This window comes from Dermatophagoides pteronyssinus, unplaced genomic scaffold (assembly GCF_027571235.1).
Source record: "Dermatophagoides pteronyssinus isolate colony J.1.1.1.1 unplaced genomic scaffold, Derpt_VIB-CSIC_2022.12 sq0018, whole genome shotgun sequence".
Taxonomy (NCBI): domain Eukaryota; kingdom Metazoa; phylum Arthropoda; class Arachnida; order Sarcoptiformes; family Pyroglyphidae; genus Dermatophagoides; species Dermatophagoides pteronyssinus.
Window position 1 is genome coordinate 137,697 of NW_027461542.1, and position 12,719 is coordinate 150,415.

The window sequence follows — 12,719 nt, forward strand, 5'->3', positions numbered from 1 at the left end:
CATCATATCTTAACAGATCACATCATCAGAAGAAGAAGAACAAATTTTTTTTTTAAAAAGAAAAATAAATAAATTGGCTCCAATGAGATTCTCTCCCGTATTTGTGGTCGTTATGATGATGATGATGGCAATGAACGAATGGAATTTTATTTTTTTTTCATATGTTTGAACACATTATCACCGCTGTACATTACTTTTTTTTCTTTGATGATGTTGTTGATGTTGAAAAATTGTCATTATCCATCGACCGAGAAAAAAAAAGTGTATGTTTGTTTGAATTTCCGCGTTTTTTTCCATCATTCCATAAGTTGATGCGAAAATTGAAGAAAATCATCATCAGCCAGCCAGGTCATAGTTTCACATCACTAAGGGAAAAGCAAAAAAATTCCTTTGCACAAAATATTTCTCTCTCTCTCTCTCACACACATTCAATTTTGGTTTTTTCCTACTGAAATTCAATTCAATTTTTTCGTCGCTGTTGCGTGGATACGAATCGGGTGTTTTCAACGAATGTCTTTCAAATTTTGAATTTCTAGTTTTTGTTTCGGGATAATGGAATGAAAATGAAATAATAAAAATCAAAATAATTTTACCTTTTTCGTTCCAGAGAAAGCAAGAGAGAGAGAGAGATGCTAATAATATCATGCATTATTGATTTGTTGTCAAAACTAAATAAATAAAAGTAACTTGATTCGATTCAAATGTTTGTTTGTTAAATATTTAATTTTAAATTTTCGGATGTTGATATCGTCATTCTCATTATTTTATTTATTTATTTTTTGAATCAACATCGACAACAACAGCAATAATGAATCTTTGAAATTCAACGGTAAACATCCATCATTCCTGAATCGATTTTTATTTTTTTGAAATCAAAAAATTTTAATAGGACACTTGGCGCCATCTATTTTTTAGAAATAATAATGATTAACAAAGAATTCCAATAGCGTTTGCGTCAAAAAAAAGAAAGAATTTGTTCCAAATTCGGTTTTTTCTTACTTACATTCTGTGATTCTGCGTCAGACCAAAAAATAATGAATCATATAACAACGATGAGTATCAAGAATCGGCCACCAGAGGGTTAGTTTGATATTAGAATTGGAAAATACCAGCTGCTGCTTGCTCTTATCCGTTTTTTGTATTCTCCTGTTCCATTTTGGATCTTGTTTCTTATTTATTTACCGCAATTAAAACGGACAAAAAGATGCCGGAACTACAAGCGATAATCGATTTTTCCATACAGATTAATAAATTTATCAATATCGATCTTTTTCAACGAGGGTATTTCATTTTTGTTTTTAAAAAAGTTTTTTATTAATGAAAATTTCATTTGATTTCAATCCAGATTCTATCAGATACGTTTATCATTAAGATTACCAAATTGTAAATTGATAAATAAAATTGAATTAAAACAACAACTGAATCGAACAAAGAACAATATTCGTACAACCAAAAGTGATTCATCATTTTCATCAAATTTTACTACTACTAATCATCATGATCATGATCATAATCATGATGATGGTTGTGGTAATAATAATGTTTCAAATCAAGAACAACAAGAATCAAATCGAATATTTTTACCATCATGTATTATAGAAGGAATGTCTGTAACGAAAACATTTCAAATTAATTATAAAAATGAAGAAATTCCCCTAAATGATTTAATTCATTATCGTATGAATATTTGTTTGGATATGATAAATTGTTTAGAACAAATGCAAAAAACTAACATTGAATTAATCATACAGCTATGGTATTCAGATCAAGAATTTCTTCTCAATCAATTTGATACATTTTCTTGTGTATCATCCAGACAATTACGTTTACATTTTGATCTATTGAATGGTTTACATTATTCCTTACCTGTGATATTTGATTATTTTCATCTTTCAGCTATAACATTATCGATACATGGTTGTTTGATACAATTATGTCAGCCATATATTTCCACATCGAAAAATAACCCTGCAACAGCAACAAATTGGCTATCAAGTTTTTTGGTGAAACCATCACCAACGCAATCGGACAATGTAAATGGTAAAAAAATCAATGATACATTTTTCTTACAATTATGGCGTTTACAATTTGCTCAATGGAAATTAATATCAATAATGTCCATATCATTAATAAATCTTAAAAATGCTTGTGATGAATATTACCGGATATTAACACCATGGACACAGGCTAAAATTAATTATAAAGAATTGTTTGTATCAGTTTCATTGGATAATTTTCATAGTAAATTATCCAAAGATTGTTTTCAACAAATTCAAAATCATCTTCGTAATGTACAAAATAATTTAAATATTCAAATGTTTTTGGAAGAATTTTTTATGGAAAAATTTCCGGCAAATAATTTCCATTCCTATTTATTATCGAATGAACAAAAACAATTTGATGATGATTATATTGATCAAATTGAACATGATATTGCTTATCTTAGTGGTCTTACCATTGAACAATGGCAACGTTTTTTAATCGTTGTCGAAAATTCCGAACGAATCAATCAATATTTAGCTCGAATACATCATTTTCAACGTTTACGACGTTTTTCTGAAGCATTTTTCCGTATTAAACAATCACGAACAAATCTAAATGGCTCAATTTGTGATCAAAATTCTAATTTATTTCTAGATTTAAGTGATAATTTAAGAAAATCATCTTATTTTATCAATCTACCATCATGTGATGTTGAATGTTTACAATTGGATGGTGATTATCAAACATTGCCCATTATATTTGAAGAAAAATTTGAATATCAAAAAACAATAACGAATGGTAGTGGTGGCGGTGATGATAAAAAATCACCATCCAAATTATCATTATCATCATCGACGACGACAACATCCACCTCCTCTTCATCATCATCCATATCACCGAGATCAAATTCAATACGATTTTCATTTTTATCTCGATTCAATTCAAATAATAATAATGATAATTGTCAAAAACAATCATCATCATCCAATAATAATAAATTACAAAAAAATTGTCAATCCGAATTGAAAACAATGGAATTATTTGAATTATATAAACAAGAATTATTCAATGAAACATCAAACAACAACAGCAACGATAAAATCGATACAATGGAACAAATGAATAGAAAAATTAAACTTTTAAATTCAATGTTGGCTAGGAAAAATTCAATGATTAAAAATTATTCACAATTAAAAAGTCTGGATTTTCATCAAAATAATGATAAAATTTTTAAAAAATCATTGAAAAGTTCACAGAATTCAGAATCGACAAAACCATCATCATCGTCAAAATTGACAGCAATCGAATCAACAATTAGCTGTCATTCATGGCCAGAATTATTACCAAAAACAATTTATGATGAAGAAAATGATGAACAAAATGAAGTGAAAAAAATATCCAAAAAACATCATCATAATCATCGAAATAAAGAACAAATTTTCGACATATTTCCCAGTGTAAATTATCAAAATTTTCCCGGCACAATGTATTTTCCAAAACCACCAAAAGAATTTGCAATGGAAGAAATGATTGATGAACCTGAATCACATGAAATTTGTATGAAACCAATACCAAATATTCGATTACAAAAACCAAATAATGATAGTGAAAATCCAAAAATTTCAATTCAACATGCTTTCAGCCAAAATCCTGTCGACAATCCACATCATTCAAAAATTAACAATTCCTTATCATTCCATGATTTAACCGATGTTGATGATGATCGAAAACAAATTACCATTGATGACCAACAACAAAAACCATCATCAAATATTGATTTGAAATCAGAAAATTTAAATTATACAAAATTTACATTCATGGAATTATTACGTTCAGATCATTGTTTGATATGTTGTGGATCGATTGATATGAAACGTTCATCAACAACAACAACAACAACAGATTCCTGGCCATGTAAATGTATTCGTACACCAATGTTTGTATCGAAATCCGTTAGAAATTCACCAAACACCAACAGTAAACAATTGAAACAAGAAAAACTCGAAGAAGAAAAGGAAAAAGATCAAATAAAAAATAATGAATTATCAACAGCAGCAACAGTACCAACATTTCGTCGTACATCATTATTTGATTCAGAATTTCTAACATTTTTAAATGAAAAAGAAACATTTCGTCAAAGTATTATTGTTGGTAGTGGTGGTGATAAAATTCCTAATCTAATATTTTATAGTGATTTTACAAAATTTGCATCAAGAATTCCATATTTTCAATGTGATACAGACTTTAAATCATTCAAGTAAGTTCATTTTTTTTTGAATTTATATTTTTGGAATTGACGTTTGTTTGGATTTCAGAGATATTCATCTGATTGTTTGTGTACATGGATTGGATGGAAATAGTGCCGATCTAAGATTAGTAAAAACATATCTGGAAATTGGTTTGCCAACAATAAATTTTGAATTTCTTATGTCGCAAAGAAATCAAGGCGAAACATTCGATAGTTTAGAAACATTAACTGAACGTTTAATAAATGAAATTGAAAATTTTGTTTCAACATTAAAATCGATACCAACTAAAATTAGGTAATTTCATTTTCATTCAAAAAACATTATCATTACATTTATTACGAATTTTGTTTTGTTTTTCAAAAAAAGTTTCATCGGTCATTCATTGGGCAATATTATTATACGGGCAGCTATTTCCCGGACAGATTTCCTTAAACGATGGCGTAATAAATTTCATACATTTTTATCGCTTAGTGGTCCACATCTTGGTTTGGCATATAATCGTAGTGGATTAGTTAATATGGGTAAAAATGAAAACAAAAACAAGCTACTGAATTGTGATTCATTCAATTTTTTTTAAATCTACTATCCACAGGTCTATGGTTTATACAGAAATTCAAACGTGCACAATCACTTAATCAACTATCAATGAAAGATTCTACCGATATTAAACAAACATTTTTATATCGATTAAGTATGAAATCAGGTCTGGAATTTTTCAACAATATTCTATTATGTGGTTCATCACAAGATTATTATGTTCCAATTCATTCGGCACATATTGAACTATGTAATGCAGCTATTAATGATCAATCAGATTATGGTATGATAGTGATAAAATCAATCCATTTATCAATTAAATTTTATTGTTTATTTACAGGCATTGCATATCGTGAAATGACCGATAATATTATCAAACGTTTAATGTCAAGGCCAGAATTAAATGTTATACGTTATGATGTACATCATGCATTGAATAATAATACAAATTCATTAATTGGTCGTGCAGCACATATTGCCGTATTGGATTCAGAATTATTTATTGAAAAATTTATGATGGTAACCGGATTAGGATATTTTGTTTGATCCAAACAAAACAAAACAAATCGTTTTATTTGAGAGTGAAAAAAAATTTGTGTTGCTCATATTTAATGAGCTTTTAATGTTATATTGTTTATAATGAACTTTTTGTTTTCATTTTAATTTATAATAAATTTTTTGTTGTTGAAATAAATACACACACTTTATACAAGTGTGATTTGCATAATATAAAGCTTTTTTGGGTGAAATTTTTTTTTTGGACCGTATACGTGTTTAGAATTTAATTATTACTCCATAAAGATTATTTGGTATCAAAGGAAGAAAAATGTGTTTGCGCTTAAAAATTATTTTTCCCTTAAATTTGGCTTTGAAGAAAAAAACGTTACAAGCAAGATAAAGGAAATCCGAAAAATTTTATGAATCGACGAAAAAAACCCAGTAACAATAGCCACATTTTAATTAAATAAAATTTTTTTTTTAAATTAAACAAGAAATAACAATAAATTCATTTACAATATAATTCTAATAAATTGATCTAATATAGTTTTTTTTGTTTGGCAAAAATTATGAAATATTGATCAAAATAGATTCTATATATTTTCCTGAATGTAATATATTTCCTTTGATATTCAAAATTCGGAAGACATTTGGTCATCCAAAATTTAATGATGATGGCGAAGATCTTTCAGCAATGGAAACGATGATGATGTTGTATTTTGATGATGATGATGATTATTGCCATTATTCATCTGATATATTGGTTTTGTTACCATATTAGTAGTATTGATGTGCTGAACATTTGTATCTGGCCATAAATTTATTGCTTGTTGTGACGTTTGTTTGGATTTTTGCGGCAATGATAATGATAATGATGAAGATGAGGTGGGTTTTGTTGTTGTTGTTGTTGTCGTCGTTGACCAACAACGATAGCCATCATCATCATTATTATCAGATTGATATGAATTAATTGATGATAAATCCTCAATCGATGCAATCATTCGATTATTTTGATTGATTGATAATTGTTGTTGTTTATGTGAAAAACGTTTATCAAATCTTGGTTGTTGTAAATATTGACTTGAATCAATCTGATCGACAATTTGATTCAATGCTAATAACATTGAATTTGTTGGTGAACCTGAACATGAACAACGTTGACGCCATTTTCTATTCGTTGGTGTCGGTAATGTTGTTGTGGACGATGAAAAATTTGTAATTGATTGATTTAATGATGAACAACCTTCTGGATCGCTAAGCTCAATATCTACAGGTGATGGAATACGACAATAACAATCATAATTAGAATAATAATAAGGAGAAGAACAAGAAGAACAAGTTAAATTGGATGGATTAATCATCATCATATTCATATTCACATTTGAATCAGTTTTTATCATTGACAACCTATTATCATTGTTGTTGTTGTTGTTATGATCATGATTGATTGATTGATTTTTCGACAATGTTTCTTCAATTATTGGCGCACTGATAACTTTTTTTTCACTCTTTAAATTTTTTGAATAATTTCGTTGATTATTATTATTACTAATTGTAACGATACTATCATTATTGGTTTTATTATCACTTTGTTGTTGATTTGTTGTTGTTGTTGTGGTGGTTGATTTTTTTCGATTTTTTGGATCATCTCTTATACCTAATGTATCACGAACTTCAAATGTTAAAACACATGCAGCAATAATGACAATAAAACCAAGACCCATTATAACTGGACCAACATAAGTCATATTATGCAGATGTGATTTGGTATTATTATTAACCGACATAATATATGTACCATTATTTAATCGAATTGATTCCATTGATAAACGATCGGCAAAAAAACCCAAAATTGACATTATAGTACCGATTAGAAATAGAATAACACCGGTACTTAATGCTTTGAATGCAACACAAAAACAATGTTTACTAAATACCCATTGATCATTCGATTGGTTTTGATCTTCATCAGTATCATTGTTGTTGGTTGTTGATAATTTTTGTAAATTACGTTTATCATTTTTATTTTGATTTTTATTTTGATTTTGATTATTTTCACGATGTGCTGGATGTGGATAATATTCATATGAACTATGATTATATTGATGAGAAAATTTGGCAAATTTTGATTCTGGATCAGCTCCTTGTTCCAAATTATTTACATTAATATTAATTAAATCAATATTATTGGCCAAATTATGATGATCATTATTATGATTATGATTATTACTATTATTGAGATTAAGATTATTTGATCTACCTCGATAATGTGTTGGTGGTACCACTGGACCAGGTACACGATTCGTTGGCTGATGATGCCGTAATTGTCGGCCAATTACAGCTGCAGTGCTCATAATATTTATTTATTTTGCTCTCCCCTTCTCCTCCAAAAATAAATGATAATAACTAATCAATGTTCAAATTGATTATCTAATAATTTCGATCATTATCATCATTATTAACTAATTTTTTTTTCTGACAGTGAGCAAAACAACAAACAAAATATTTGAATTTTTGTTTCAGTAAGAAGGCAGGCAATTCTGAGCATAATACATGCTTAAAACATATTTTGTCTTTTTTTTTATATCACACACGACAATATGATGATAATGATGCGGATAATTGATTAATTACATCATTTGAAATACTTGCTAAATAATAGTGTTTTCATTCGATAAATGTGTTTCAATCATCATTTTGTTTTTGTTTTGGTTTCTGTTTTGTGGAACAACTTTTTCATTATTTTATAAGATTTATTTGAATGGACAATTTGCAGTTGTAAATGATGCAATATAGATGCGGATGATGATGATGATAATAAGGCAAACATTAATTATTGACCACAATACCGTGCATTTATATTTTGACAAAAAAAACTGGCTATGATTGTTTCGAATAATAAATATTTGATGATAAAATTCAAAAAAAAAAACTTCAGGCACGATCACAAAAAAAACTAAAATCTAAAATTCATTCACATAACAACAGCAACAACAAGGAAAACGATAGATAAGAAAAAAAAATGACGAGCATTATTAGATTAGCTTTTTTCAATTTGTTTGAAGGAAAATGCAAATAAATGTTGTAAATGCAATAAATTATACGGGTGCATCTAAATCTAAATCAAAAGATTCTGGATTCTAAAATTCTTGATTCAAAAGTTCGCTACAACGATACTAAATAATTTCAGAAATATCAGCCAGAATTGATGATCATTTTGGATAAATCATTTTTGCCGACCTTCGTGATTTTTTCCTCCTTAAAATTTGATTAGGTAAAACTAATAACAAATAGAAAAAAAGGGTTAACTAAGAATTAGGAAAAACAAAATTCCATTTTGTCAAACAAAAATATTTAAAATTAAACTTACGCTGGCCAAAAAAAAAGAAAAAAATTGGCAGAAAAAATAACTCTTTTTGTTGAATAACCGTGGTTGTTTGGTTGGTTTAATCACGAATTTTTTGTTTTCCACAAAATTTTCTTCTTTCGATCCAAAATTTATTCATTTCTTATCTAGACACCGGAAAAAAATGAAAACAAAAATCATCATCATCATTGATTTAAAATATTTATGAAAAGTATATGGAATATTAACTAACAAGTTTAACTCTTTTTTTTCGGCTACTCTAATATTCAATATTAATAATCCAAAAGATGATAATATCTATTCTGTGTGTGTGTGTGTGTGTGTGTGTGTGTGTGTAAAAAACATTCAATCCAATTGATGATGACCGTTGATAATGAATATTGTTTTTGGCGACAAAAATATATTTCATAATATAATCAATGTTATAGATGATAATGATTGTTGTTGTTTGTGATTAGGGCGAATAAAATCGATTATGGTCGATCCACACACACACATAAATTGATCAACTACATTTCGTTTCGTTTAAATAAATGACGTCCTTAACGATTTTCTTTTTTGAAAAAAAGGAAAAAAAATAAATCTCTCTCAATGGCACAGAATATTCTCTTTTTTTCTTTTCTCGTTGGTTATTTTGTCCGGTTCTTTAACGGTTAACCACCACCACCACCACCAATATTGCTACCAGTAAATTTTCATATGACAAGAATTTCTATACTTTTTTTTCACTTTTCATTTCTTCCTTTATCGGTCGGTATGTTTTGGAACGTATTATTTTCTTCGGTTTTTTTTCTGGTTGGTCGGTTCGACAACTATGTGAACTAGTTCATTTTTTTACTTTGGTGTACCTCTACGACCATCATCATCATCATATTCGTGATATCAAGGTAAAATTTTTTCGAATAATTATGTAATGGTAGTTGGAAATGAGAAAGAAAAAAAAACTGGCCACAACAACCCAAATACCAATTGGTTACCACCACCACAACGACGACGACGACGACCATCAATACCGTTTTTTTCCTTTTAAATGAAATTCAACCATTACCAGAAACAGTGAATGATGATGATGATTGGCATAAACAAACGGGTATTATTATAGAAATTTTGACATAAAGCCACACACACTCTATCAATCATTTTTTTTGTATGACTTAACCAAGAAAGTGAATACAATATATACCCACAACAATGATAATGATGATGATGACAATAGCCAGAGAGAGAGAGAGAGAGAGAGAGAGAGAGAGAGAGAGAGAGAGAGAGAGAGAGTGAGAAGAAAATTTGAAAATATTTTTTTGTTTGGTTCCAGAACAATTCGATTCTTTTTCATTCTCATCATCGTGATGATGAAGAAGAGATGAGATGATGATATGAATCACATTTCGATTAGTTTGCATGCTTGAGTGGTTGGTGTATGTATGTTTTTTTGTTGTTGTTGTTGTTGAACAGTTTCCTTGAATTTGTCTGGAAATGGAATGAATGAAAATGGATCGATCATTATTCGGTATGTGGTGGTGGTGGTTTAGATTTTTCGGTTTTTGAAAATGAGCAATTATTTTTCCAATCTTATGGCATTGAGGATTCATTCTTTATGTTCACTGGGGTGGTAATCATTATCATCATTGTGAATGATAATGGCCATACTAATTAACAATGTCTTTATTGAACTTCTTCTTTGTTTGTTACCTGCAATGAAACAAAAAAAAAGAAAAATATAAGAATTGGTAAACAGACAAACAGACAAACAATGTGATTGATATACGAAACAAAGAAACCAATATCCAATCAATTAAAATCGATATTTAAATTGACAACAAAAAAAACCAAAAAAATTATTGACGAAATCGAATATTTCCGGCACGGGTTTCAATGAGTATTATTTTGAAAAGTACTGCCATCTACGGGTGATGAAATGAATCGATTTCGAGGTTAACAACGGAAAAAAAATTCTTCGAAAGCCGACAATTGTGCGCATGTTGAGCCAAATTGTTATTATTTTTTTGTTTATTTGTTTTCGAACAACGAATATTTTTCATTCATTTCTGGTTGAGTGTTGTATACTGACATTCATTTTTTTTTTGCTTGCAAGAGGATTTAATTTGCAAATTTAACATTATCGTCAAATATTTTGAATTCTTTTTTTTTCTAAAACGAAAATAATGATGGCACGTGTATCATTGATTGCAGCGAATAATATCAATGTTGAACGACATGCTTATTGTCTTTGTCTTCATGTTCGACCAGCGACCATTTTTGTTGCCGTCATTAATCTGGTAATTTTAATCATTATTATTCGATTCAATGTTTGTATTAACAATCTGTTTTTTTTGTTAACTATAGGCTGGTTCATTGATTTGTGCCCTGTTGACATTCTTTTTTATGGTAAGCAATGATCATCAAGGCATGCATAGCTATTTTGCTAGTCGTTTTGTTCGTGATGAAACCGTTCGTATAAATTTGATTTCGGTATTAATGTATCTATTGTTGGCTTGGGTATCGGCTATGCTTCTTTATGGTGTTATTAAATCAAAACCAAGATATATTTTACCATTTTTTGGTATACAATTCATTGATTATCTATTTACTTTGCCACAATTTTTTGCATTATTCACCAATCCATACCATTATTATGCGGCAACAGCAAAAACAACAAAAAATATGATGGAAATTCATGGTGTTAATAATGTTGGTAATAATGTATTGTCGGATTCCAAGCTAAGTACATCGGATTTTGATGATATGCCAAACACAACAACCGTTTGGGCATCTACCTATCAGCGTAATTTTCAAGTTTATACAACAACATTGTTGGTCATGACATTTTTCATGATATTCAAAACATATTTTCTTTGCGTTGTTTGGAAATGTTATCGTTATTTGCATATGAAAGAATTTATACTTCCTATTGCATTGAGTTCAGCAGCCAATGGTATTAATGGTGGACAATTAGATCATGATTTACCACCATTGATATTGAATGGCCGTATGGCTGCAAATATTCCACCACCTGATTATGATGAAGCAACAAAATTACCTGATTATAAACCACCAGAATATACACAGGTTGTTGATGTACCCTTGGATTCCGATAAATCATCATCATCAACATTTCGAACAATTTCATTGGATTCTCCACCACCATCATCATCACATTCACACATAACTATTGAACAACAGCAACAACAAACTACATCAACATCTAATCAACAACAACAAGAATCGATTAAAAATAATATCGATAATGTTTGATTCTTTCTTAAAATAAGCAAGAAGAGAAAAGTGAGAAGATTTTCAATGAATCTCCAAGAAATTTACAATGGTATAATTTATCGGTTAACAATAATGACACAAATTATTTATTTTACTTAATAATTTAACCATCACCACATAAACACATAGATAACAAACAATGCAGGTTTTTCATTTCAGCTAATCCAAATAAAATAAATCACTAGTCTTGTTTTAAGCTACACACACACACACAGTTATTCAGATTATTTGCAAAAATTAACAAAAATTATTATACTTTTTCTTTCAAAAAATACATTTATTTTCAAAAATCTCGTTATTAATTCAAATTCAAATTTTATCCTAAACAGAGAAAAAAATTTATTTTTTTTTCAAAAGAAAATTACAACTTTATTAAATAATAATCATAATCATTATAAATATTTTTCTCGCACACACAAACAAATTTACAGAATATTTATTTAAAAAAAGCCGAAAGTCATTTGAAAAAGTCATTTGGTTAATGAAATTGATGTAAACGAAAAAATGATGGATGTCTTTGAAATAAATGTTCAACTTCCAAACAATCATATGACCATTTGGAACGTATATTAAAACGTATTGTATCAATATGATTACGACAAAATGGACAACGATTATGTTTCATAATAAATGTCCATTGATATAAACAACCAAAACAAAATTGATGATAACATCCATCAATAATAGCCATTTCCATTATTGTTTCCAAACATATTGGACATTTTTCTTGATCGGTGGTTTTCGATTCCATTCAAGTCAAACAAACACAAACACACACAAAGTGAATTAATAAAAACATTTCGAAAACAAAT

At 28.6% G+C, this 12,719-nt stretch overlaps 3 protein-coding genes across 4 annotated transcripts; 2 read left to right on the forward strand and 1 right to left on the reverse strand.

The window, feature by feature from the left end:
• The first annotated feature begins 943 nt into the window (after positions 1 to 943).
• Positions 944 to 5,502, forward strand: LOC113795551 (protein FAM135A). Its single transcript, XM_075822525.1, has 6 exons — positions 944 to 1,281; positions 1,346 to 4,240; positions 4,299 to 4,526; positions 4,599 to 4,753; positions 4,825 to 5,052; positions 5,110 to 5,502. Exons 1-6 carry the CDS (start codon positions 1,205 to 1,207, stop codon positions 5,313 to 5,315), a joined length of 3,789 nt encoding a protein of 1,262 aa, XP_075678640.1. The 5' UTR covers positions 944 to 1,204; the 3' UTR covers positions 5,316 to 5,502.
• A 180-nt stretch (positions 5,503 to 5,682) lies between these two features.
• LOC113795563 (uncharacterized) lies at positions 5,683 to 10,477 on the reverse strand. 2 transcript variants are annotated; one of them, XM_075822532.1, is made up of 4 exons: positions 8,867 to 10,468; positions 8,638 to 8,780; positions 7,528 to 8,547; positions 5,683 to 7,410 (listed from the first exon to the last, which is right to left on the reverse strand). In XM_075822532.1, the coding sequence occupies exons 3-4, from the start codon at positions 7,619 to 7,621 to the stop codon at positions 5,933 to 5,935; spliced, it is 1,572 nt and encodes a 523-aa protein (XP_075678647.1). In that variant the 5' UTR covers positions 7,622 to 8,547; positions 8,638 to 8,780; positions 8,867 to 10,468; the 3' UTR covers positions 5,683 to 5,932. The 2 variants fall into 2 exon arrangements, with proteins under 2 accessions (XP_075678647.1, XP_075678646.1); XM_075822531.1 differs by having other exon boundaries at positions 5,683 to 8,547; positions 8,867 to 10,477.
• A 170-nt stretch (positions 10,478 to 10,647) lies between these two features.
• Positions 10,648 to 12,718, forward strand: LOC113795599 (uncharacterized). The gene is made up of 2 exons (XM_027345795.2): positions 10,648 to 10,910; positions 10,978 to 12,718. The coding sequence occupies exons 1-2, from the start codon at positions 10,797 to 10,799 to the stop codon at positions 11,884 to 11,886; spliced, it is 1,023 nt and encodes a 340-aa protein (XP_027201596.2). The 5' UTR covers positions 10,648 to 10,796; the 3' UTR covers positions 11,887 to 12,718.
• The last annotated feature ends 1 nt before the right edge of the window (position 12,719 follows it).

What these genes read in the sequence shown, in the direction of transcription:
- LOC113795551 (XM_075822525.1), top strand. Translation starts at nt 1,205, where the DNA reads ATGCCGGAACTACAAGCGATAATCGATTTTTCCATACAGATTAATAAA. An exon ending in ATCGATCTTTTTCAACGAGG is followed by an intron (nt 1,282 to 1,345) that starts GTATTTCATTTT and finishes ATTTCAATCCAG; the next exon opens with ATTCTATCAGATACGTTTAT. An exon ending in TAGTGGATTAGTTAATATGG is followed by an intron (nt 4,754 to 4,824) that starts GTAAAAATGAAA and finishes TACTATCCACAG; the next exon opens with GTCTATGGTTTATACAGAAA.
- LOC113795563 (XM_075822531.1), bottom strand. Translation starts at nt 7,621, where the DNA reads ATGAGCACTGCAGCTGTAATTGGCCGACAATTACGGCATCATCAGCCA.
- LOC113795599 (XM_027345795.2), top strand. Translation starts at nt 10,797, where the DNA reads ATGATGGCACGTGTATCATTGATTGCAGCGAATAATATCAATGTTGAA. An exon ending in TTGTTGCCGTCATTAATCTG is followed by an intron (nt 10,911 to 10,977) that starts GTAATTTTAATC and finishes TGTTAACTATAG; the next exon opens with GCTGGTTCATTGATTTGTGC.